This window comes from Sprattus sprattus (genome assembly GCF_963457725.1).
Source record: "Sprattus sprattus genome assembly, chromosome: 3".
In the NCBI taxonomy this organism is placed as follows: domain Eukaryota; kingdom Metazoa; phylum Chordata; class Actinopteri; order Clupeiformes; family Clupeidae; genus Sprattus; species Sprattus sprattus.
Genome location: NC_137922.1, coordinates 30,812,935 through 30,839,913, shown reverse-complemented (window position 1 = coordinate 30,839,913; position 26,979 = coordinate 30,812,935). Strand labels below are relative to the sequence as shown.

At 42.1% G+C, this 26,979-nt stretch overlaps 1 protein-coding gene across 1 annotated transcript in view; it reads left to right on the top strand.

The window, feature by feature from the left end:
* cacna1g (calcium channel, voltage-dependent, T type, alpha 1G subunit) overlaps positions 1–26,363 on the top strand; it is a gene marked incomplete at both ends in the record, with an annotated part of 176,828 nt that extends 150,465 nt beyond the window's left edge. Inside the window, 11 exons of the mRNA XM_080833891.1 lie at positions 1,240–1,349; positions 3,107–3,240; positions 3,468–3,538; positions 3,930–4,008; positions 6,982–7,103; positions 11,847–12,308; positions 13,983–14,126; positions 15,061–15,183; positions 16,478–16,670; positions 18,443–18,612; positions 25,413–26,363. Coding sequence (XP_080690017.1) covers positions 1,240–1,349; positions 3,107–3,240; positions 3,468–3,538; positions 3,930–4,008; positions 6,982–7,103; positions 11,847–12,308; positions 13,983–14,126; positions 15,061–15,183; positions 16,478–16,670; positions 18,443–18,612; positions 25,413–26,363 — 2,559 coding nt within the window. The remainder of the gene's footprint in view (positions 1–1,239; positions 1,350–3,106; positions 3,241–3,467; positions 3,539–3,929; positions 4,009–6,981; positions 7,104–11,846; positions 12,309–13,982; positions 14,127–15,060; positions 15,184–16,477; positions 16,671–18,442; positions 18,613–25,412) is intronic.
* Positions 26,364–26,979: the final 616 nt, after the last annotated feature.

Sequence of the window (26,979 nt, the reverse complement as noted above, 5' to 3'; positions counted from 1 at the left end):
TGTCATTGTCATTGCTGTAATGTGGTCTTATAATTGTCCTACCAATAACCAATCCAAGCAATCCAATATGATGCAAATTCATCTGGAGAAAGGGCGCATATGTCTGATAAATGTAGTTGTTATCCACAGGTATATAAGATTTACTCAGCAGTTACACTTGCATATGTGAATGTGATGTGCTGTATATTTCGGGCACAATGCCAACAGCTAAATTTACTTACAGATATAAGCAGATTAAAAATACCACCTTTCTTTCTTTCTTTAGAAGACTGAGACCTGTGGGATTATTGTTTTTCTTGTGTTGTTTTGGTTACTGTGAATTTCATATGTCTCGCAATAAAGCATAATTGTGGTAATATTAAAGGGAAGCCCGCAATAGGGATTCAACGGCTTTAAGTACTGACTCTTTTTTTAAACATGTCCTAAAGAGTTAACTGAGAGTTCCTCAAAAAGGGTATTGTTTCCATTGGTATAGCCCCTTTAAGCTGCACAAATTGAGGTCTTAAGCTTCACCTCAAGCTAAAAATACCAGGCTATTTCAATTAAAAGCCTAGCGCGACTGCTGTCTGTACTGATGATCGTTAGCACCCCCCATCTCTCCTCAGCACTGCAGTTGACCAGTCCACAGAGTCAATTTATTCCCACTGAAGCATTAGGACGCTTCTCAGCTTTAATTACTTTGTGTTGGTGGAGCAGGGAGGGTGGGGGGGGGGAGAGGTTGCTCCACCAGATGATGGAAATGCTAACAAATGACTGGCTTTGTCTCCTGAAGTTTATTCAATCAATTAGGGTACCTCATCATCCTTTTCCATCATCTCAGTTAGCATCAGACATCCTGTAAACAAACTGATCCATGGAGAATGACCTATTCCCCCAAATTAAAAACACACTCCTTGTGTGTGTGTGTGTGTCTTTGAGAGAGTAAGTGAGAGAGGAGAAGAGAGAAAAGAGAGCGAAAGAGAAGCAGCAGGGATGAGGTAGAGAGAAACAGAGAGACTGAGAGAAGGAAAGAGGGTTTTTATGTGTCCTTCCTTTGTAAAATCTTTCATAAATTGGTTCAAGAAAACCTACTGTGTGTGCTTGTCTATTACATTCTCCTTCTGAAAATTACTTGGAGGACTTCATAATATACAGTCTGTGTGTGTGTGTGTCTGTGTCTGTGTCTGTGTTTCTGTTTATTTTTCAGTACCTTTTGATGCCCCATCTTTGTTCATTACAGTATTTCTGTCTGCTCCAAAGGTTCTGAATGAAGCACTCAAGATCTGCAACTACATCTTCACTATTATCTTTGTGATGGAGTCTGTCTTGAAGCTTGTTGCGTTTGGGTTCCGCCGCTTCTTTAAAGACAGGTCAGAGAAAGACTTTTCTTTTCAACTGGCTTGCAATGAGATATATTTTATATAATAGATGCCTATCTTCTTCTTCCTTTTCTTCTTCTCCTTCTTCTATCTTCTTCTATAGCAAACCTATAGATATAAATGTACTCAGCACCCTACAAATAAAGATATTAGATATTGTAAAGGTACTACCTACCTTTATAATATGCTGTGAATGTGGTTCTCAAGTATCTTAAGTTCTCAAGTTATCTACCATTGGTAGGTAAGAGGGATTGTTTTTACAGCTCAGGTCATTGATTTCAACCCCTTCATACATTTTCCCATCACAAGTTTTTAAATGTTATGGACATTTTGCATAAGTCTATTTTCCCAACATTGGATACCCTTATAATGAGCTATTTTATATTATGTACTTCCAATGAGCTTTCAACAAGCTGCTACAACATCATTAGAAATTAGCTACCATTTACCAATACCATTTATAAACATTCAAAATAACTGTAAAGTGAATAGCTATATTATGCTTTAATGTGAAATAACATGAAGTTGGTTTGCATGACAAAAACAAGAGCAAATGGATTGGATATATATTTTCACATATCCATTCCACACACAAAAGCACACAAACACACACACACACACACACACACACACACAAACTATTGTTCACTTGTTGTTCAAGCTATTTATTTCTATTTATAATGGGTTAACTGACCTGGGGCCAGATTGCCATGGGGATATATAGTCTATTATCCAGAAATGCAGATCTACGGTAAATTAAGGCTTTGTTCACAGTCATGTTCATCATAAATTGATCATGAATTATGACATCATTGAACAACTTTGAGTGGCTGGATCTCACACATTAAGTTTGTGAGATTGGAACAAGAGTTCTGTAAAGTTTAAGGGGTCCTTAACCCAATGCATAAATTTGAGAAAGTGTAAAGATATGAAACACCTTGGATGGCCTGAGGCCATAGGGAATTGGCTGGCCATGAGAGTGAGGGAAATCATTACAAAAGGTACCAAAAGGGCTTGGGTGAGAAATATGAATATTTTGAAGAAGTTTGAAGATTGAAGAGAAAGAGGAAGTCGTACTTTATGTTCAGTCTTCAAACTTTTTGGTTGTGGTGATGCATTGGATAGAGTCAATTTTATGTAAGTGGTGGACCTGGGATCGACTCCCAATCGCTGCAAGTCTTTACATCACTTTGGATAATAGTGTCTGCTAAATATCAGCCCTCTGCTTTACTTATTTGCTTATTTTTTTGTTGTTGTTACCATTGGAGTATGACTTAAAGGCACCCAGTGCAACTTTCGAGGCTTAAAAATAAACATTCAATTTCTAGTCTTTTTTACACGTAGTAAGTTTCAATAACTCCATACCATTACATATCGACATTCAAGGAGCAAAGATGAGACGTCGTCGTGTGGTGAGAACTGATAGAAAATCGATAACAACAACAATTGCCGCCATTTTCTTTATTTTTTGTAACCTACAATAAATACAGCAGGATTCCAGTCAATGGAAAAATGGCCTCTCCCTACCGGCGATTGTTGTTGTGTACGATTTTCTATCAGTTCTCACCACACAACGACGTCTCATCTTTGCTCCTTGAATGACGATATGTAATGGTATGGAGTTATTGAAACTTACTACGTGTAAAAAAGACTAGAAATTGAATGTTTATTTTTCATTGAATGTTTACATAAAGTTGCACTGGGTGCCTTTAAGTGACAAAGTGTTATTTTACCCTATGACATTGCAGGTGGAATCAGCTGGACCTTGCCATTGTGTTACTGTCTATCATGGGAATTACCCTGGAGGAGATCGAGGTGAACGCCTCTCTTCCAATCAATCCCACCATCATACGCATCATGAGAGTGCTCAGAATAGCACGCGGTGAGTGCCTTTATGTGTTTGCATGCAGTGAATTCCCTTCACAAACAATGATGAAAGTCACAGATGAAGCAGTAATGGGGATGGGATGAAAGTATGAAAGGGAATAGGATCACCTATGCTTAACCAACTACCAAGCTCTCTCACTGTGCCTCATATAGGTAGACATAGATCTGTTTTGGTGGGGATACAGAAAGAAGTGAAAGATGTCCTTATTCTTTGTCCTACAGTGTTGAAACTGCTGAAAATGGCTGTGGGAATGAGAGCCCTGCTGGACACAGTCATTCAGGCCCTGCCGCAGGTATCTCCATTACTCAGTACATCTAACACAACATATGGAATGGAACAATGTCAGAAGGAATGTATAGTATAACTACAGCTGACCAGTAATACGGAATATGAGTTCTCCTTGTTATTCTGTCCCCTGATTTTCTTGTGCATGCTACTTGACACAGCTCTCAGACATGATATTCCAATTTGAACACTCCGCTAAAATTCAGTGGAGATAAACTCTAATTTTTTCTCATTATCAGCTCATTTTGAATATAATATCGGTCAGCAATGTTTGAGCCCCTCTCCCAATCAGTCAAGACAAACTTCCTCACTTGCACTTCCTCCAAAATGTCCTTCGAGTAGTTCTATTCTGCCGTCTTTCACCCATGCGTTTTCTCTCCTTGTCTATCTTACTACAGGTTGGGAATTTGGGCCTTCTGTTCATGCTGCTGTTCTTTATCTATGCAGCACTGGGAGTGGAGCTGTTTGGTGACCAGAGTAAGCATACTCCCCTGTCATCCTTTGTCTTTCTCCCCTTATGTTTCACCTTCCACCTTGAGACAATTTTAATTGTTTAGGCGCTATATAAATAAATAAAATGGAATTGAATTAAATTCATAATTACAATGCCATAGATAAGTGGTTCTCAACCGGAGGTACGCGTGGGGAAGGTAGTCCAGGGGGTACGTGAGACATTTAAAGACATATTTAAAATTTAGACTCCATTCAAAAATTCTTTACAAAATAGTTATTATACTGCTCTTCAGAATGTTCCAAAAGTTCTGTTGATTTGTCTGGGCAATATGTGGGTTAAATGTCTGCGTTTGCAGGTTTGTCATTTTTTGATTTTCAGTTTATGGCCGCTGTCATTGGCAACAGGTTTTTTGCTTCTAATTCACATCTTTCATATCATTCCGCAAGTAGTCCGGTTATTCAACGTAAAGGAAGGTCATTGAAACTTGAATTCAGAAGGTGCGTTGCTGCGCATTTGCGCGAAGAACATTTTTTTTATAGCGGAAATCACAAAATGGCATCAAACTCAAGTAACTTTGGCAAGTAACTGTATAATAAGCGTGATTCTTTTTTGCAAAAGCATGAGAACTGGACACACAACTGCTGCTGGCTGCACACAGAAGTGCGTTGGCTCTCTCGAGGGAGAGTACTCAAATGGCTGTTGGAAATACGATCTGAAATACACACCTTTCTGATTGAGCACAGATCTCCCCATGCCACACAGCCTGGCTTGCAAATATGTGCTATCTGGCAGATATATTCAGCAAACTGAACTTACTGAATATGTCTGCAGGGAAAGGACACCAGTATTTTAAACCTGTATGACAAGGTGGGAGGCTCCCTGAAGAAATCAGAGCTGTGGAGAATAGCCTCTGCACAGGGGGATTTCACCTGCTTTCCTCAGATGGATGATTTTCTCTCTAGTGAGGATGTGGACAGAGCTCCAGTCAAGTTGGTCATCGTGGGACATTTGACCAATTTGATTCAAAATTTAAATTTCCTACTTTCCTGTCTTGGAGGAGAAATCTACACAGCTGGATTGGGTGAAAAACCCATTTCTCTTGTCCGAAGCATGTGGAAGCAAGCTACCTGTCACTCATCAGGAAACCCTCCAGATGAAGTTTGCCACATCCACACTCACTCAGTTTTGGATATGTGTGAAGCAGGAGCACCCTGACCTGGGAGAAAGCTTTGGAGCAGCTACTACCCTTTGCCTCCACATATTTATGTGAGGCCTCCTTCTCAGCAATAACTGTGATTTGAAACAAAGCAGAGAAACAGACTGTGCCTGGAGAAGAGCTTGATCACAGCAGTAGCCTCCCTGCCACCAAGACTGACAAAGAATTTCAGTGAAGCAAAAGCACAAGTTTCTTAATAAAATGTAATTGCAAACGCACTCAGTTCAATGCAACAATGTTCAATGTTCAATCTGTGTTGTTGAGTTTAATAAATCAGAAAATTCTGGCATAGCGCTGTGTATTACATATTTTTTTCAATCTAATTGTTTGCCCTGGTTAGGGGGTACTTTGCTGAAAAAATATTTCACAGGGGGTACATCACTGAAAAAAGGTTGAGAACCACTGCCATAGATCATACCAGGGCATGTACCGCACACTGTTGCACCCCCTGTGATAAATAATGACACTTTCAATCTGATCTTAAAATAATTATAATGGTAGTAGTTTTAGTAGTTACACAAATCATAATAACATAGTAGATGTAGCAGTTGAAAGCTGTGTACCCTGAGTAGCCGAGAGAAAATGGCACAAATCCAGATATTCCAATGTAATTTTGTCAGCAATAATCAGTCTCTGTCTTCATTCTTTTCATCTACCATCAGCTGACAAAACTATTTTTTTTTTAGACCCAAATCCCTTTACTGTTGCTTTAAACAGGTTAAGGCGACTCCAGTGCTCAGAAAATCTTAACATAGATCTCTGAATTCCTCTCATGAAATAATCTTTGTGGATCCTAGCTAGTCTGTTTTCTTATGGTCCACTGAAACATCTCTGTGACTGAAATTCTGAGGGATGCAAGAACTGCTGCTCTGTCGCAAGTTCTGGTTTTGCTGGACCTGTTATCAGCCTTTGACATGGTGAACCACCATTTCCTCCTATCTACTCTCTGATCTAGATATTTCTGGTACAGTATACTGTTGGTTACAGTCCTGCCTGACAGATTGATCATTAAAAGCGTCATGGTACAAAGGTACCCCAAGGCTCTGTGTTTGGTCCTCTTCTTTTTTTCAAACTACACCACCTCCTAAAGTGAAATTATCAACTCACATGGATTATCTTACTATAACTATGCAGATGAGTGAGTATGATGCAAAAATAAACAAAATATTTTATTTATGTCTTCCCTTTGTCATTCATCACCAAACACTCCGTTCCAAGTGCCTAGTAGCAGACATGTAGCCCTTCAGTATTATTCTAAATTAATTGAGCTGTCACCGCAACTTTTTAAAGAGCTTACTGTAGACATGTTGGAGAGTCTAAAGCAGAACTTCATGCATTTCTTCTTTTTTTTTACCTTTAAACTGAATTTGTACAAAAATCAATCCCATTTTATAGCAGTTTTTGTTCTGCTTTCTTACGTTTTGAGTTTCTTCTTCTTCTTCTTCTTCTTCTTTTTCTTCTTCTGTACGATGTACGAAGTATCAACAAACCTGAATAAACTCATGCTAAATATTACAAAATATCAAGAAAGTAGAGCACCAAATGCTTTTAGTTTGTTTAGCAAGCTAGCACTAAATGTAACATGTAAGATGTATCAATTCATGGTAGTTATAGCTTTTGTCATAGCTATCCTAATGGAAAAAAATCACACACATCAATTTCCAGAAACAATACAATATTTTCCCTCATTACAATAACTTTGGTGATATGCTGTGAAGATGCTAACAATTAGTTTTAAGACATCATGTTGACACACAACTATGTTTCCTGTGCTTGGTAGTCTGTGATGAGACTCACCCCTGTGAGGGACTGGGCCGCTACGCAACCTTCAAGAACTTTGGCATGGCATTCCTCCTGCTGTTCCGTGTCTCCACTGGGGACAATTGGAATGGAGTCATGAAGGTGAGATTCAAGGAATTTGGGAATTTTCTTTAAATTCTCTGCTGCTGCATTGTTTACATGCAGTTAATTGTAAACATGCAGTTAATATGCAGACACATGCAAACACATGCAGTTAACATGCAGACACATCACATGCTTAAAACACAGGCAATCTATTTGAAACCGTGAACATGGGACATACAGGGTGTCTTTCAACCACAGGTGAACATATTGTATTGATATTTGGGTCATTTGTAGGCAGGTTTGTTAAGATGAAATGTTAGCAAATTAGTCAAATAAATGAGACACGTTTACATTTGTCAATATAAGCCGCTCATGAGGCGTTTAACCCGCTTATGGCTCGAAAGCCTATAATTGCCTCATGTAACTAACGAAAAAATGTAAGCCGCTTCTATTTAGTCCAGTCGTTCTCAAAGTGTGGTCCGCCAGTGCCCCGTAATGGTGTGCGACGGCCAAAAGCAAATAATTGCGACATTTCTAACATACAACTCAGAACGAAGAGAACACAGCCAGTAGCCTAATCTAATAAAGAGTTGCCTAATCTATTAACAAGGTAATGTATTGGTGGCTTAAGACATCGACTATGAAAAGAAAATTAAATGAGAAAGCCTCTGACACAGGCAAGGAGAAGGTGCAACGACGAGATGGTTCAGCCTTATTATCCCGCTGCGGAGCTGCATTCAAACAGCGTTTTTTTCTACCGCTGCGGAGACAACAAGATGATAACTATATTCTGTGTTGTGTGACGTTGGATAATGACAGCTCTTAATTCCGAAATGATGTTTACTAGGATGCATTTATTAATTCCAGTGGGCTAGCCTACTGTTGGTACTGAATTACTGCGGTCAGTCGCTAACAATTGTCTGGCGCCAGGTCTGTTGTTCCTGGGATTTTCTATTTAGTTAGATGGTCCACGAGTTTTCTTTTATTGGCTAGGTGGTCCTTGGTCTGAAAAAGTTTGAGAAACACTGATTTAGGCGGATGTCTGCTCCGATCAAGAGAGGGCGACTATGTCGGTCGATAAGCCGCTTGAGCAAGTTCGATGTAACATGGAGCTAGTGGTGACAGGTAATCCACTTTGCGGGAGTATTACTCGCTAGTTTGTCATAAACAAAGTAAGCAATTTCAACAGGTTTTGCTAAGTTTAGCCGCTAGGAAGAAATCTAGTCAGCGATGTTAGCAAGCTTGTTATAACACGCTTGGACATTGATGCCTATTTGTAATGTTGTTGTCATAGCTATGTTGGCTAGCTTGCCAACAACTTTCCTAACAGTCAAATATCAAGCAAGTGCAACACAAGACAATCTCGCCTTGCGCTCTCGCGGTAGAAAGTGGGAGAAACCCCCTTTGTGCCCTTTGCGCATGCCCAAGGCAAGGTAAGCGGACTAAACTTTGGTCCATGTAACAGCTTAACAACAAGAGCCACTTCCCTTAGAATGTTTCACACTTGCTCGCGAAACCTGATCCGTCAGAGCGGGTTACAAAAAACACACATGTAAACGACCCTACTGGCTCAGGTGCTTGCCCTGCATCACAGCAAGAAGGTCATGGGTTCGATTCCCGCATGGGGCGCTGCTGCCTCTGGGGGGCAGTTCCTCCCCAGACCTTCAGTGCACCGGTGGGCTATCTCCCGGGCCTTTCTGTGTGCGGTTTGCATGTTCTCCCCGTTGGGGTTTCCTCCACTAAGAACCTAACAGAAAAACATGCAGAAGAACAGAACACATGTCCGTCCCTGACCAAAGATGGACACTTCACTTGGTCCCTGGGCGCTTACAAGCTGCCCACTGCTCCTGTGGGGTCCTGGAGGAAAGACGGTCCAGGATGGGAAAAGCAGAGAATAAATTCACGCGACCTCAGGCGTGTGTGTCCTGTGTCGCCTCCATATATATTGCAGTGTGCCGTGACAAACCTGACAAGTATAAATATGGCTTAAAAACTAATATCAATATCTAAGGAAATTACTAAAATCATTGGCTGATTAAATCCAATTATTAGAAGATGCAGCACAGGCACAATAGGCCACATAAGCACATAACAATGAATTTTCTTTTTTTGCAAGAAAGTGTGCGATGATTTGGAGAAGTTATAGGCAAAGATGACAGCAGTGTTAGGGATCATTATGAAGACATTGACAGGGGACCTAATGATAAGTAGCCTAGAAAATATTGCTGACATTGTCACATGCAGTGTTTCCAGTGTACAACTATTTCATAATCTCCCTACAAGATACCTGTAGGCTAAATTGCCTCATATCCTTGTCAAATTCAAGAGAATGGTGTAGTAAGGTGCTCACCTTAAAAAGTAGAAAAAGCTCAATACATGGATTAATGTGATATATTCTGTAATGTAATGTAGTCTGCACCTAATTTTAATATTAGTGGTTTAAGTAGCTGTCTTGTTGGATTAAAACATTGGTTAAGTTTGGGTCACCTTTAAGTGCACATCACTGGTGGACTTAATTGCATTTGTTCAGATTTTCAAGCAGGCTATCCATCCTCGGGAACTCTATCTTGGTTAGATAATTATGTAAAGTGTCCTTGAAAATCTTTTTCCCAAGATTTTTTGAGACTTCCACTTAGTCGGCAGCAGGATTGGTGCCTTCTGGGTTTGGCCTCACAGATACGGTCAGCCCTCAGGCCAGATGGAAGTTCAGCTGTAGGCTTGTGATTGAGGGAAACCCTGGACTTGTGTTCTGAACCCATCTTACACATCTGCCCAGGAATCTGGCTACCTCCAGACAGGTTTTTCCAGCAGGGAATTTATAGACTGGGGTCAGGCAGATGGTATTAATAAACAACCCTACCACAAGTGGTTGACAAGGTCTGACCCATTTCTGAGATTGACACACACACATATTGTTGCAAGCTAGCCATGAAGAATGGGGGCGAACACAAAGATCTCAGGTTTAAAGGCAGGGTCTCGTGCCCCATACACCACATAGCACCAAAGAACCACACAGAACAAGGTAACAGGATCAAGCCATTTATATGGGAATGGCTCAGATACTTATGGTGAGCAGGTCCGCTAACATGTTAGGCTAAGCTAAGGCATCAAACATCATATACACACAAAGAAAATAATAACAAGTCGTGCACGTCAACATGAGACACAGAATGGAGGCAAGATTACATTAATCCAGACTGATGATCAAACAGTATCCATTTATGCAAAGCATTATGGGAACGACTTCCAGCCTCGTCATTCACATCGGCACACAGAAGCATGCTGTGCCCCTGCTCGTACATAGCCCCACCAAGTGGTTAGCTGTCCCCAGCAACCACAAGCACAACTCCCTGAAACAATAGAGCAGACACGGTTGCCCCCAACACCCCTACTGGGTAATGGTGGAAGATAAGAAACCAGTCCATCCTGGTAGCGGCCCACACGACCACAGGCGCTTCCTCACGGTAGCATTCCAGGTCGAGCAGGATGTGGTGCCATGGAAGAGGGGACACTGTGCCATGGAACCAACAGGGCTGGCCTTCATCAGAAGGCAGCACCACCTTTCTGCCGGGCCAGGTCTTCCTAACAACAATGCCTTGTTGTAGGTCCAGGATATTTTCCTCCACTCCTCTAGGAGGCGCCATCCCACTTCTGGCACCGATGTGGTGAGCTAGCGCAGAATGGAGGCAGACACAAACATCTCAAATACATGGTCCCGAAAATTCACTCAAGTTACCTCAGGACTCCAGAGTTGCATATAAGTATATTTATTCAACAACAACAAGCTTGTCGGGCTCACTCATGTCTTGGCAGGCAAGAGAGAGGCACAGGCTCACTCTCAGAGAGAGAGAGAGAAAGAGAGAGCCCACGCTCACTCCCAGACTGCAGCAGACGAGAGAGAAGCTAAGTTAAACACATCACACAAGGTTTATATAGATTGAAGTTAGTGTTTCTCTGACGCCAAAGCACTAGAGATAACCACGTGGTGGATCTCCCACATCCGAGGTCATCTTGCTATGCTTTTCGCAACCTAATGAATCAGCAAGAAGGACTACTAGTTCTTCTAATCAGCCGTTGCTTACACACACACACACACACACACACACACACAGAAGGAACATTTTAAAGCACATACACAGAGTTAGAGTCTAAACATCAGCACTTAATAATCAAACATATACAGCTAACAAAGGCATATGTTTAACACACATACATACATACTTGATTAAAGTCAGAGTTTCATATTTCTCTATCAACCACACCTCCTAGACAGTGCCAAAGAACCACTCAGAGCAAGGCAACAAAAGCAGGTCTTATATGAGAATGACACAGACACTGACAGTGAGCAAGCTAAAGCATCAAATATCAAATACACATGAACAAAATAATAACAGTCATGCACGTCAACATGAGTCACAGAGGGGAAGCAGTACTACATTCATTCAAGAATGATAATCACATATAAAGCATTCATGCTAAGCATTATGGGAACTACTTACAGCCGTCATTGTGCAGGTGCGTGCAACACTGTATTTTTGTAGAAAACTTTCCAGATAATTGACTCAATATGTAAATTATGTTATCATCCTCATGTCTGTACAAATTAATCCATTGTTGTTGTTTTCTGTGGACGAGAAAAGAGGCTAGCTACTATCCATTTAATTGTCATTTTGGTTACAATTCACAAAAGTCTATGGATATGGCATGTACCTCATCAGAATTGAAAGTGCAACTTAGATTCTTTGGTTGATCTGCAGCATAGCTATACTCGATTACAATTCATCATTTTCTCTTCCTTAGGATACCTTGAGGGACTGTGCGGGGGACAACGGTCCGTGCTATAACGCAGTTGTGTCCCCCATCTACTTTGTGTCATTCGTCCTGACTGCACAGTTTGTATTGGTCAATGTGGTCATCGCTGTGCTAATGAAGCATCTGGAAGAAAGCAATGCGGAGGCCAAAGATGAGGCTGAGCTGGAGGCTGAGTTAGAGCTGGAGGCGTTGGCGTTGGCTGCCAGTGCTGCTGCAGCTCAAGCAGGAGGTTCAGGCCTGATTGGGGGACACCCCTCCTCTTTCATGCAGGAAGACACCAGTGGGCCAGCCAGTCCCAGGACACCTCCACCCTGGATCTTTAACAGGGATCCACAAGAGAACTGCAGCCTGGCCAATGACAGCCCCCCGCCAACAATGGTGGACATCCGCCGAGACTCAACAGCACACATCAGGGTTGACTCTCCTCATTGTATGGAACCACCCATAGAGGTGAGTGGCAGAAACCCAATTACTTGGTGTCATTTAATTTGCTAATATGCATGTTTGGTGCCGTCTGTCTGTCTGTCTGTCTGTCTGTCCTGCTTCCAAAGAGGATACGGGTGACATAAGATATAACAGAGCCCACACAGCATGTTCCCTTAAGTATTGATGTGAATGCTCTTATGTATGTTATCTGGGCTTAGCTCCAACAGGAGGGAATTGATCCTAACTGATGGGTTCTAAAAGAAGAAATTTGGGTACGGATTTGGAACAGGCAGAGAGGCAACTTACAACAGCAATAACATGGGTCTCTGATAAGTCAGCATAGTCCTGCATCAAAATCAAAACGCATGTGATGATGTATTAATATCCCCTAAAGCAGCACGCCATGCTATATATAGCTTATGTTTGGGTTTGGTTTTTTCGTTGTCTCTGGCATATTTCACTCTTACTGCTCCAAACAGAGGCTTTACACTAATGTTTCAATGAATGTCCTGAGCTATACAGAAATTAACAGCTTAATATCATGAACTTTCATTGTTTTAAAAAAACTGTTTGTTGTGTGACAAGAAAAGGCCTGATTGGCAGTACATAAGTTGAAGAATATGAACATGCTTTTATCCTCACAGCTGCTGAAAGGTACTCTGAATCACCCCCGAGGGGGCCCTGTCACCTTGTCAGGTGTTTGTCAGTCTTTTCCTCCTGTGAACACCCAGTTCTTGATGACTTCTTTTATGTGAAGATTAGCACAGCCTCCCCTTTGATGAATGATGGCTGTCACAGTGTGTGTCTGCCAGAGCCATACTGCTCAGCATGGACAGCTTTCTCCATGTGCATCAGATTATGGAAGTTCAGCTGCCCTTTGCGTGTTGTCCCTTCTCATTGAAGACCTGTGTTTTTTACAGACACTTAGGCAATACATTCTAATTATCACCAATGAAGACAACATGTACCTAACTACACATTTTCCATCTTCAATCTTGAAAAGTCAGTGATGTTCATGAGATCAGCATGAAAGACTTTTTTTCTGAAACAGCTTGCCACCTCTCCCAGGTCAGACTAGTGCCATGGGAAAGCTCTGATTCTTCATCTTGTTTTTCACTCGAGTTGGCTATTTCCAGAGAAGCAATCTTTTTTCTTTGTCTTTTTTTAGTAAAAAATATGAGCTAGGATATCATTCCTTGGCTGGTATCCATCCCCTTTTCTTTCTCCAAAACAACCCTTCGAAACTCTCCTCCCCTGGAGTCCACCTCAAAGTTCAAAAAAGAAAACTTCCAGTGGTGCTTCTGCGCCCTCTACTGGAGCTTTATGGCATAACAAGGAACATCTGGGTTTGAATGTATGCTAGTGGCTATTTGCTATCGCGAAATAGGAATGAGTCATAATGATTAAGTTAGTGGTGAAACTCATTCCCTTACTTCTTACGCAACACTGTCACCTGTCTCTTCCCTGAACTACTGTCTTTCTTCCTGTTTGTCTTTATCTCTGTTTGTCTGTCTGTCTGTTGATGTGTATGTCGGTCTGTCCCTCCCTCTCTCTCTCTTCATTTCTCACCCCCCTCTCAACACACACACACACACACACACACACACACACACACACCTCTCCCCCCTGGCTGTCTGCCTTCTCTTCCTGTCCCTCTATATGTGTCTGTCTCTCTTCTTCTCTGACATGGATCCTAAGCGGAGGCTGATGTTTGACTCAGTTTCCCTGGTGATCCAGGGTTCTCTTGAAGGCGAGCTCCACCTCATGGACAACCTGTCTGGGTCCATCTGCCACTACTACGCCCTGCCCCCGCTGCTAAGCCAGCACTGTGCTGACAAACAGGTCTCTGTCTTTTACAACCCCAGTGCATGCCCATTTAGTGAGACACCCATTCTGCTACATGTATTTGATTCAATGGCTTCCTAATTCATACTGTAATCAAACTCATTACCCAACTTTTCTTTCCCTGAAAATCAAATGCTTTAGTAGCAGTTGTGGGCATTTGTGGCCACATGCTTGGATTTTCTTTGGTCTATGATCACCTAGCCTTATCACTGTACGCACACTCTCTGTTGAAGTGTGTTGTTACAGTAATACCCCAGCATGTGAATATTCCAGAGATTTTAATCCCAGGGTGCAAAGGGTGCAGCGGAGCCCTCAAGTCCATTCATATATAGACGACGAGAGACGCTTTAGGACCATCATACCAAATAAAAAACAGAAAGGCTGAGAAACAGCTTTTATCCAAAAGCCATCATAGCACTTCACAATGCAAAAAACTGACCTGTATTTGTCTCTCTGTTGTGTTATGTCTTGTTGTTTTTATAGTGTTAACATGTATTGTATATACATAATTATGTTCAATCTTTTTTGTGTCTGAGAGCTGCTACCTTAATTTGTTGTACTTGTGCAATGACAAATACATATATTCTAATCTATTCTATTCTATATGAGGCCAAACCGTACATAGTGATAGGCTCCAGGAACTGTGTGGTATAGAAAGGCATCTATTTCCCCTTTTTGGGCGAGATAATACTTCATGTTGTAATTAGCATTGCAACACAGTCTTTGGAAGCATTTCAATTAAATTTCAGTGCCCTAATCTTGTATTGTAATTTTTTGACACTCATTTTGATAACCTTACAAAAGCATTCCTTAACACTGCCTGTGCTAAGCCGGTTTAGGTCACTTTGGAATTAATGGGGGACTTTGATTTCAGAGTGAATTTCTCTTTCAGAGTGTTGTTCTCACCCACGGCTCCTCTGTCCCTATTCAGATTCCTCTAGCAGAGATGGAGGCTCTGTCTCTGGTGTCGGAGAAGTCCTGGTCCTTAGCTCTGACGGACGACTCCGTGCCCGACGATTTTAACCCCCTCTTACTAACCAGTCTGGAGTACAATGTATTCAACAACAGTGACCTCAAAACACATCCCTTTTCTCTTCTGCAACTATTTTGTATTTTTTTTTACCCCAGGGGCTTCCAGGCCTATCTGATTTTCTCCACAAAATCTCTGTCGGGAATGTTATCTAAACATTACTGCCTGCCAGCTCCTTGCTGCCATGGAGATAACATTATGTACATTCCCATGTAACTGAGATACTGATTGATGCCCTCATAACTAACAATATGTTGGGTAAATGACATCAGCGATGATTGTTCAAAGCCTGTAACAGTGAGTTTTTAGCTATTTTAGCTTCAGGACTATTTTGCTGTATTAGTTTTTAACAAGCCTAAAGTATGTGGGAGTACTGGTCGAGGCTCTGTGCTTGGAAGCCCCAGGGTAATCTAACCATCCATCTCTCTCTCTCTTGCTCTTCCTCCCTTCTCCGCCCCTCATTTCACTCTTTACAGCCTGGTGTGTGTGAGGTCCAGTCCAGTAGAGTAGTGCTCCTGATCCCATTCTCATCTCTCACTTCCGCTTTCTCTCTCCCATCTACAGCTCAGTGTGGTGGAGTCAGTCTCCGTTCTTCCTGTTGTATATCCGTTGTGTGTCTCTTGTTGTCTGCTCAGTTGTCAGTCTGCAATGTACATGCAAATGTCTGTCCGTCCTATTTCTAGTCTGGATATATCTTTCACTGTATTTGTATCTGTTTTGGATACGTTATGCCTGTCTTCTACATGTTGTTGTCCCTAAGTATTTGGAGATCGTTTGATTTTGGACCTCAGTGCTATGCTCTCCTTGACTTCAGGAAGGGGCATGGCACCAGGGCCTGCAGCTTGTGTCTGTTAGTAGATGCTCTTGGCACCGGTCTAGGCAAAGGGGAGGTGGACACAGCTGACTCAATGTGGCTTTGTAAAGGTTTCAGTTTCAGTGAACATGCAATGGCACTCTGTGTAGCAGTCTTCTGAATTTTGAATAGCACTGACTTGGGTGTAGATGCAGGAGATGCATAGAGATGCCAGATTTTAATAAGATGGGACCTTTTATGGTGTGTTGAATATTTTCAATAAATTAATGAAATTTGCAGTAGGTTCAATGTGGAAGTCATTCAAAATCAAGTCTGTATATTGAGCTCATCCATCTCCCCATTGCAGACCAGTGTGACAAAGGTTTTCTAGCCAATCATGGTGTGACTGCCTGTTCAATATCTATGTTTTGCTCTATGTTTGACATGTACGTATGGGAAGTTCCACCTAGCTTTCTCATAATGCTCTTCCGTCATGGGATGGTGCTGACCTCTGTCTTTCTCCAGCAGACGGAGACCTTGGGGGCTGCAGAGCCTGAGAGACTGCAGGAGGAGCACCTGCTGACGGTACGGAAGACTTCTGTGGGGCGCACACACTCTCTGCCAAATGACAGCTATATGTACCTGCCTCTTCTACCTGCTGTGACCGCAGCTCCCTCTGGACCAGTACCTCACACAACCTCAGCTCATCCACACTCAGGTGCAGTATCTTCAACTCATCAGCCACACTAAGTCACAGGCACGTGCACAGACATTTTGGGGGGCAGGTGCTCAAACCAAAAAAAAGGGCACCCATCGCAAAAATGATTTATGAAATTAAAGGTAAAGGACCGAGGTAAAGGTGTTCCACTCCAATTTTCCCTCAAAGAACCTGCAAGAAATCCTTGCCATTGTGGAGGGAATACTCCAGCCACCCATTTCCAGAAAACCAATGCTTTTGGAACGACCGCCCTTCATAATTTTTTTTGGGGGGGGGGAATCTGGTTGAGAGGGCCCTACACTGCAGCACATAGCTATCTAGCCCTCGTTGCACCTGATGTTTAATGCGTCAACATGGGACGGATCTGTAAGATATGGCATGGTGGCTATTTTGGAAATCGCATCCTCACTTTCAGCTCTTTCCTCCACATGCCCTTGCTGTGATGTAGAAAGGGCTGCTGTCACTTCACCCTCTTATTCACTCATCTCCTCAGGCAACACTGTTTCTGTTGCTGCCCCTGAACATAACTTAGTCCTACACTTTGTCTATCCTTCCTCATCTGTGATGGTCTCCTCTGGACCAGGTAGGGTAACTGATTCTCCCTCATTTGATTGGCTCGTTGATGGCCTGATCCAAGTTTAAGGGAGTTGCTTGCTGCAGTTCCCTGTCCTTCTGCTTCTTAAGTCTGTCTTTTTTTGGCATTATGCTGCAAATTTAGTAAATGAGATAAATCAATTTTGTGGATAATAATTGTACTGTTCTCTAAAGGTTAAAGCATAAGGAGCATTACACTAATTATGCTGTTCTCAACCTGTGTTTCCTTTTGGCAGGATTAGACAGCTACATTTCCCTTATTTTACTCTTTTTCACCCTCTGCAATTACTCATACAAGTTTGATCATTGTTAAACAGGCAAAACGAGGAGATACATAAATATCACGTTAAACAATGTGGGACAAGGATAGCATGACACCGAGAGCTAGCATAGTTTACCTGCTATTTTCTAGATGTGAATTCTCGTGACATTTATAAACATTCAACATACTTTCGAAATTGTCTAAACGGAATATATACAACACAAAATATGCACTTTCAGACAAATAATGCCATTAAACATGACAAACGTCAGTAAACTGATGGAAAATGCTTCGAAATCAAGTTAGTTATTATTATTTTTTTAGGAAACGTCAGACCAGTTATGTTTTCAGACGTAATGTTTTCAGCGGCACTAATGTTGTTGTTAATTTATAACAAACACCGTCGGGGGATTGCAGAAACACTGTCATTACCTGTTTGTCTGCTGCAGGTCAGTGAAGAAGTAGGCTGCACTGGTTTAGGGGATGTGGGGGATGAGGAGGGAGAGGCGCAGCAGGGGCTTGTGAGCACCGTGGACGTAGGCATGTCGGGGCGAAATTCTCACAAGAACTCAAATAAATGCCCCCTTTCAGATATCAAAACACATTTGGGGAAATTGATGACAGAGGGACTAATTTGTATTCTAAAAATATTGATGAATGAAAAATGTTTTGGGCTCCAGCCAAAAAGGTTACTTTTTCTCAACCAGGGCACAAGGGCTGGTGCTTGAGCACCACTTGGGGTCTATCTGTGCACGTGCCTGCTAAGTCACATACATGGAACGTATTGTAATGCCATGCATACATAAGAACAAAACATGAAACATAAATAGAATGTCTTTGCATATAGGATTATTAATGATTCTGTCCCAATCCTGCCTTGACTGAATGCAACCCTCTGGTTGGTCGATGGCTGCAGGCTCAAGTGGCTCCATACAGACCCAGCAGACGGAGGCAGCTCAGCTCCTGGCGGTGCCCACCCAGCTCTTCCGCCCCATCAGCCCCAGCAGCCTGTCTGAGGCAGAGGGCATCCCCCGTATCCCCCCTCCCCAGCACACACACAACCCCACACGCCCTCTCCGGAGACAGGTGAGCCACAACTCTGTTTGGTAGCCTCCTTGACAGTAAGCAGTTACCTCCTTATCAAACTGTTATCAGACTTCCAAGCACCATAAGCCCCTGTATCAAGTATACCTAAGTACCAGATGTATGGGTAAGCCTAAGGGACTACGGAACCTCTTTCTTGTGTTGAAATCCTCTCCTGTGGCTGGTGTGAAGTTGACTCTTCTGCATTCTTCTTTGCAACTGTAGTTCTTCCCTCACTCTGTCCTTGTTCTCTCTTTCTGTTCTTGCCTTTCATGTGCTGTAATGTAACTCCTCGCAGATCAGCATGGTGCAGCAAAAGCCAGATCCTAAAAAGCTCCTCAGACACAGATACTCTTGTTTCTGACCATGACCACACCATGTCACCATCACCTCTCCACCCCATTACATAAGCCCTTTGCCATCTCTCTATCTTCTGGCTCTTGTCCATGCCTCGAAACATTTTTATTGCATCTCACAACGAGCTACTTGAAAGGACCACTTAAATGAAAAAAATTGGCTTTTATCGCAAATGCATTATTTGCGACCTACATTTTTCCAGCCTGACATCACCACCTCTGACATTCTCCCTGATTGACAGAGAGTAACACCCCTCGTGAGCCTTTGGTATGTAAATAGTATTGTTTACAAGGAGGCATACTTTCATTTCTTAAAGGCTTTTTATTGTATGGCAGTGGTTCCCAAACATTTCATGCCAGGCCCCCCTTTGCCAATGACACCAAAACCCCAACACCCCAGTGCTCTTAACTAGCCTATTACCTGTTCTCAATTAAAACACAGATCCATCAGCTGTTTCCTTAGCGTTTTATAAACATTAACAAATGTTTCTAGATTTGTAAAGTTAAACATTTTCAATTTAATTTCATGAAATGGTTAAACTTCAACACTTTATAAATTAAATATTTTTGCTTAATTTGATCACAGCTCTTTATTAAATTTGAATTAATCCTTGAATTAAATCTGGATCAAATACAGTTTTATGACTGGCTGTGTATTGTTCCTTTCTTTGGAAAGATAGGTCCATGTTAGGCGCATGTCTGTTGTATTAATAATTATGCTTACTATCCCTTCTAACATACAAGCTAATCAGTAGGCCCTGACCATATTATACAAGTACCCACTGGTGTATAAGTCTACTTTAAAACCCTTTATCTCCCTCTGGAACGAAATACTGTTTTCTGATTGGCTAATGGGGTGTACATTAAGTTCGTATAACCGGACACCTTGGACGTAGTCCCAGTAGAAACGTTAAATCGCCGTTCCATATCAATGCTCATGAATGGTTACCATTGACAACCAACGTAACGGTTTTTTTTTCTTCAAAAAACGCACTACTTTCTCTAACGGGAGCACTAGGCTTCAAATCAAGAATTCATCAGGTTATTATGCATATTACATTTCCTAAAGATAAAGGAAATTCTAAATAATAATAATAATAAAAACATTTTTGGATGTTGTAAACGGGAGATAAGCGGGATAACGGCCTCCGAGCTGTCCAGTTCTACGAAGTTAATGGACTTCTGCGGACCAGCTCCGCGTCGTGGTGTTCTTTGCCCCGCAGCGTCCATTAACTTCGTAGAACTGTACAGCTCGTCGGCCGTTATCCCTTACATATAAAACCTGCTCAAGGGCTATAGCCCTTCCTTCAATCTCAACATTCCACACAATTAATTGATTTGCAATTGCCTATCCTATGACTTTTTTAGGGATGCATGAGGAAGTGCATTTCCCAAAAAACTGAATCTTCAGATGAGTAGAGATTTGCTGGAGGTGCATCATTCTTAGATCAGTCTTATCCAGCTAAAAAAATAATGAATCAACAAAGCTTCGAACTGACATACACAACCTCAATCTTTTCTTAGATGTTAAATGGTATAGAATGAAAAAAAACAGCAGGTCAGTTGACATACACATTCAGTGTCATCTGGTGTTAAGTAGATATTCTTTGTTGCTCCTATGCTGTTTGGATCTATTAAGACATATTTGATGAATAAACACTAAGGGCCTGATTTACTAACAGGATTGCGCCCATTGCAGGCGTAAAATAGCGGTCGTAAACATAAAACGGTATTTACAAAGGAGGCGCATTTGAGTAGAAGCGCATTTTTACGCTTTGTGGGTGTGTGCCGCAACGAGATGGGAGGGTATAAGGAACGTGGGCGTGTAGCGCAAATATATGGGAGGAGAGAAGTTAAGTGTGCCTAATGATGTTTTGCGTGGTATTTACTAAAACTGCCTGGCGAGCGCGCGTCTCTAATTTGCGGGATAAATCTCTGCCTCATAAAAGCACGTCTTAACCAGGAAGCGCATTTCCATTGAGTCTGAAAACGTTGATATGGCAGCAGTTATAAGAGCAAGGCGAAGACATAGACAGAGACAGCACACAGAAAGGATTTTTTCAACTCGTATAACACTTTTTCAGTTAAGCGAACCACAAATCATTAGATGGTACAGGTTAACCAGCCACGCAATACTTCAATTACTGAACCAGATCAGAGACGACATCGAACCCTCCAACCGGCGATCACATTCAATTCCATCAGTTGTTAAACTCCGGACAACATTGCAAATATTGGCATCCGGATCATTTCAAACAGTTATAGCATCAGCAGTTGGTATATCTCAGCCTTCACTCAGCCAAATATTCACCCAGGTACTCGACGCATTGCTATGGCGCACTGGTCAATACATTTCCCCACTGCCATAGCTGAAATTAGAGACATCAAACAGGACTTTTTTTTAAATTGCAAACTTTCCGAACGTAATTGGAGCCATTGATTGCACCCACATCCAAACAGTCCCACCTTCAATCCACGAACACAGTTATAGAAACAGGAAGCACACATATTCAATGACTGTCCAGGTCATATGTGATGCCAACATGACCATTACTAACGTGGTAGCCAAATACCCTGGATCTGTCCATGACAGTTTTATCTTCCGGAATAGTGCCATCTATCCAAGATTGAGCAACGGGGATTTAGGAGAGGCCTGGCTACTTGGTAAATGTATTTGTTTCAGTGGGGATATATTGTAGGGAACCCATGTCCCTTGTAGAAATGATTAATCTCGCCATGTACACATCTGTATTGTTATAATAGACAGTTTATGCATTAATGCCACCAATAGCATATTCTTTATAACATCTCGCTGTAGGTGATGGCGGGCAGAACAACAATATAACAGTGCGCACATTGAATCAGGTTCAGTGATTGAGCGAACGTGAACCAATATATCTATCTCCTCTTCGCTGAACCTTCATTTTCTCTTCCTGCACGTGCGGTATTGTGCGCCTTGGCAAAGGCGCAGATTAAGCTGCGGTCGCAATGTTAGTAAATCAGGCCCTAAAGGGCGGAGTAAGCACAGAGTGCCCAGCGCGGATCTTGATTGATAAATACCACGGAAAATGTGGAAAAACAGCGTGCGGTATTGTGCGCCTTGGCAAAGGCGCAGATTAAGCTGCAGTCGCAATAAGTAAATCAGGCCCTAAGAATGATTATTCCTCAAACTTCAGCAAGGTCCTCTCAGCCATCTGAGCAAATGGCTCCCAATTGTTTTTCGACATAACCAACATTGTCCACTAGGTGCCCCTAGAGATCATATTACAAAAGCTCGGAAAATAGACCACATATTTCCTTAGGGCGCGTATAACTGTCCTTACTGTACTAACCTATCACACACAGACACAGACACACACACACACACACACACGTGCAGGCCATCACATCACAAAGATGTCTAAAGTCTTGTGTCCTTCACCGGGCAACACATCAGGGTCAGGCTGCTTCCCTCGCTCCCTCAGGAGTTGATGTAGGGTGTAAGCCTTCACCCCGGAGCCTCTGTGGGTTCAGTGTGTCATGAGCAACAAGGGATAAACACATGGAGCAGTGTCCTTTCTAGTAGCCCAGTAGGTCTAGAGTCAAGTCTGCCAAGTAGTGCCTCCAGCCGCTGACAAGAGTGAATGTTCTTTTGTTCAAAATGGGTTCATATAGAAACAGCCCCTAATTTTTAGATTCTCTGTTTTCTCAAGACACGAGTTTACTACTGATTTGAATTGCTACAGTGCATATCAGGTAACTCAGGAATAAAGTAGTTACAAAATAGTGGTTTTGCAATATGCATGTATTTTGTACTGTAGGGCTAGGGATGGTTAAGACATGTCCATCCCTTCAATGACATATCAGTTTTAATTGATAGGAAGACAGCTTTCTCCGGGTGTTGACAAATGTGCGTGGTTTATTGTAAATGTATAGTATACTGTATATATACAGTACATGATGGAATGTAAATAGAAGTATAAATAGACTACTGCATTATATATATTTTCTCATTTGTTTAAAACATAAAAAGGCTTTTTATTTGAAAATACATGTCCGCATTGTTTCAAAAAAACTGTTTTTTATCAAATTCTTCCTGAAATCAATTCTTCCAAACCTCAAACAGTTTTTTACCAGTCAAGTGCTAAAAGTCTTAGGTAGCATTTAAACCTTGTATTTGAGGCAAGTCAATTAGCATGTCTCATGGAGATACAGCTCATGTCAAGCACTGTGCATGGCACCAATTAGTTCTACTTTTTTTGATTGTGTGATTGCACAAGCAAGTGATCCCAAGCTAGAGTCAACAGATTTTCCTCTAAACTTGCTCAACAAAATGACTTAATTGTAACTGTAATTGTTGGGAAAAAAGGTTTCAGCATATCTGTAAATTAATAAAAGCCTATATTTCAGCTGGTATTTTGCTTATGTTTATTCAAGTAACAATGTGGGCGGCTGTGTGTGCCTATGCTGTTAACCCGACACAAGCTATGCTTATGCAGCTATGCTAATGTATAATTGATTACCGCACACGCCAGATATGAAATTTTATTTTGTGTATTGCTGTTTATAATCAGCAAACCGGTCAAGTAGTCATTGCGTTTTAGCTGGCTCTCACCCTTCAAGTCAAGTCAAGTCAAATGTATTTACAAGGCACATTTTAAAACAACTCACGCTGACCAAAGTGCTGTGCACCCTTGCAAGTAAGCATAAGCTATTCTAGGTTCATATTAGCCTGGAAAGCCAACTGTAAAAACAGTTTTTGACAAATAATGTTCCATTTCAGAGTCAGACTGTATTATCTTGTCGTAGCTGTCATCCCTAGGGATGGATTGGAAATGTTTTCATTTGAGTTATTACGTTTAGTTAGTGGAAACATTTTAGAGGACTGTGACGTCATAGTTCAATTTACTGTGCTGCACCTGGTACTCCACCTCCTTCATTAAACCTATGTATCAGTGTTGAGTGGCATGGAGTCAGGCCCTTCTACTGTAATCGTCAATATAATATCATATAAAATAATTGTATTCAAATGTCAGTGTATTCAAGTAAACAATATGCTTATGTCTCTTGAAACACGCTGAACTTGGTGATTTTCTGTCATATAAAAACATTTAAACTACAGTCCATAGTTCAAACATTCAAATGCATATTTAAACAAAAGAATATGCTTTGTAGGCCAATTTGTGGTGTGTTTTGTACGAGGAGAACCAAAGGCATTTAAGAGCTAAGTAATGTTAACACTGTACAAGATTGCAAGCAATCGAGCTGGCTTGCAGGGGTGTCTGGCTATTTCACGTGATTAAAAATGGTCTGTCTTGTGTTTCTGTTCGTAACTAAGGGGTGTAGGTTAGTGGAAATGTCTTCAGTGGACCTATTTCACCACCACTACCCCTTGTTCTGCGTGTAGTGCAGTCAGGCTCTTCTAACTGTTCCGAGAAAGGGAAAAGTAAAATATAATGTAATTGTAAGTATTATAGTACAATTGTTTCATTTAAACACAGCTGAGCTAAAGCTAATCGAAACATTACATTGCTATGCATGGCTCAGGGCCTGACTTAACAGTACAGGCTTAAAAATAGCCAATGGAATCAAAAAGGGAAATATCTATTTCAAAGACAATACCCAATAAAATGCGTACACACTCATAAATTGTAATAGTTCCGCATTGCTAACAGCACAGTGACTCCAACCAATAGACAGCCAGCCGGTAGACTATACATTTTCAATTTGAATTATCTGCAGAGCATCATTCATGCTGCAGTTTACATGCATTGGCTACAGTCAAGTTTGCCTTCATTGAAAAACAGTCAGGTAACACCACCCAAAAAGTAAACAGACCAAAGTAGTTAACATAAAAAACTGTTAAACTGGAACACCGGCTGCCATACTGGTAAATAATCGTTCCACTGATGTCAGCAGGAGTGACACAACTCTCTTTCTATATGGCTCTGACATTGCCCTCTGCCATATGCAGAGAACTATGCTTTAAAATAATTATTATCTACTATATTAATTATAGGGTGAGTTCAAGGTCCACTTGTATTTTGTGACACATTTGTTAACACAGTAAAAAGCATTTTTAGTACAATGTGCCTCGTCCAACACAGGGTAGCAGTGAGATACCATTATTGCGTAGCTTGAAGCATTCACATCTGCATAGCTTGCATACAGTAACAGAAACCACAGTCGTCTGCTTGGTGCGGCGCAATCACACTTGCAATTTCTTGCTGAAATACATTTCTACTTAACAATTGGTGTTTCACCTAAGAACAGAGTTGGTGAACCCCCTCTCACTGAAAAAGCATGAGCAAGCTACTCTAGCCTTGGATCCTCACTCTTCTTACCGGCTGTGTCATTGCTCTTAACATTTCACACTAACTAGTGTCCCTCTCACCTCATGTCTTAATCCCCTGGGTGTTCCCCTCTCCTTCTCCTCCACTCTCCCCCCACCTCTCTAACCCCCAACAGGTGGCTGTGAGGACAGACTCACAGGAGGCTGTCTCCCCCGAGCAGGAAGAGGTTGTGGAAGGGGCCATGGGGCTCAATGAACTGACAAGCACCCAAATGAGCTCTTCTCCTCAGCTGCCTCTCTGGCACCACCCTTCCCTCTGTCTGGTGCCCGCTACTCCTGGAGCCTCACCTAAAGCATCCCCCTCCAGTGTCCACACACAGCACAACCCTCATGACCAGTACAAAGTGTTTTCTCCTAGGTCTTCCCTTGCACACACACCCTCCCCACCTCCACTGCCCCCGCCACGCACCCAGCCCCCCAGTGCCCACCAGGAGGACTTTGTGGACCAAGAGGTGTCATATATCATCCAGGAAGGCTTGGCTGCCAGCAGCAGCTCAGCTGGACAAGAAGAGCAGAGCGGGATCAGTCAGATCAAGCTCGGTGAGGGCCGCAGTCCTTACCTGCGGCAGCTGAAGAAGTACCACAGCGCCGACACACAGTGTTGCCAGGGGCTGCTGCGTCCGCGGCCCTCCTCCTGGCTGGACGACCCACGCCACCACTCCATGGAGGAGTGTTCTTCAGGGGAGAGCAGCCCCCAGCTCAGCTCCATCTCCTCTGGCTTTGTGTCCCGTGCAGACAGCCTGCAGCAGCAGATGCACATGACGCCCACCTCTCCTCACCCACGCAAGAAGAAGATGAGCCCCCCCTGTATCTCGGTTGACCCCCCTGAGGGCCTGCAGGAGCCTCCTGGGGTAGGATTTCATCCCGCACTGGGCCTTGGCATGGTTCCCTCCCCTCTGACCAGCCGTGACACGAGCTGTCTCCGCAGACGAGCCCCATCCAGTGACTCTAAGGACTCCTTTGACCTGGGGGGAGGAGGGGAGGCTCTCCCTCAGGAGGGGGCCCTCAACGCCCACCTGCTGACTCTGCCTAGTTTTTCCATTGAGAAGTCAAGTTCTGAGCACTGAACATTAGAGAGCGAAGACAACTCACACAAAAACTGAGAAATCACACTCCTAAGAATATATGATGCACTTTGTGTATCTGTGATGGTGATAGTCATAGTAATAATACTGTAGTGAGTAATAAGACCAACTACAATTATGATAAAGAGAAAACAAACTTTATAAAGTGTTCAGATAGTGACATCTCTTTGTTTTGTACTGCCAACTCCAGCAAACACACAAATACACAGACACTCAAGTACACACACACACACAGAAAAGACAATATAAAATCTGTACAATTCAAAATGGTTCTCTTCCAAAATTCCTACTGCTTTTTGTAGGGAATCCCCAGCATGTCAGCACCTGATGCCAAGGGTGAGGCCATTGTGGCTGTTTTGGAAAACGCAGAGAAAAGAACTGTGGAACTTTTTTCTTGTGGGAAGTAGTGAAGTTACAAAGCAATATGAACGTTTCAGAGACACTATTTTCTTAAATTATTGGTCATAGTGTTTGTACAGGATGTAGAGTTTTTCATTTCATTTCAAATTTATTTGTGACTGTTTAGTGATTTTGCTTTAAATGTTTAAATGGTTTGTCATTTTATTTTATTTTTTCACCATAGGATATTTTTAGCTTG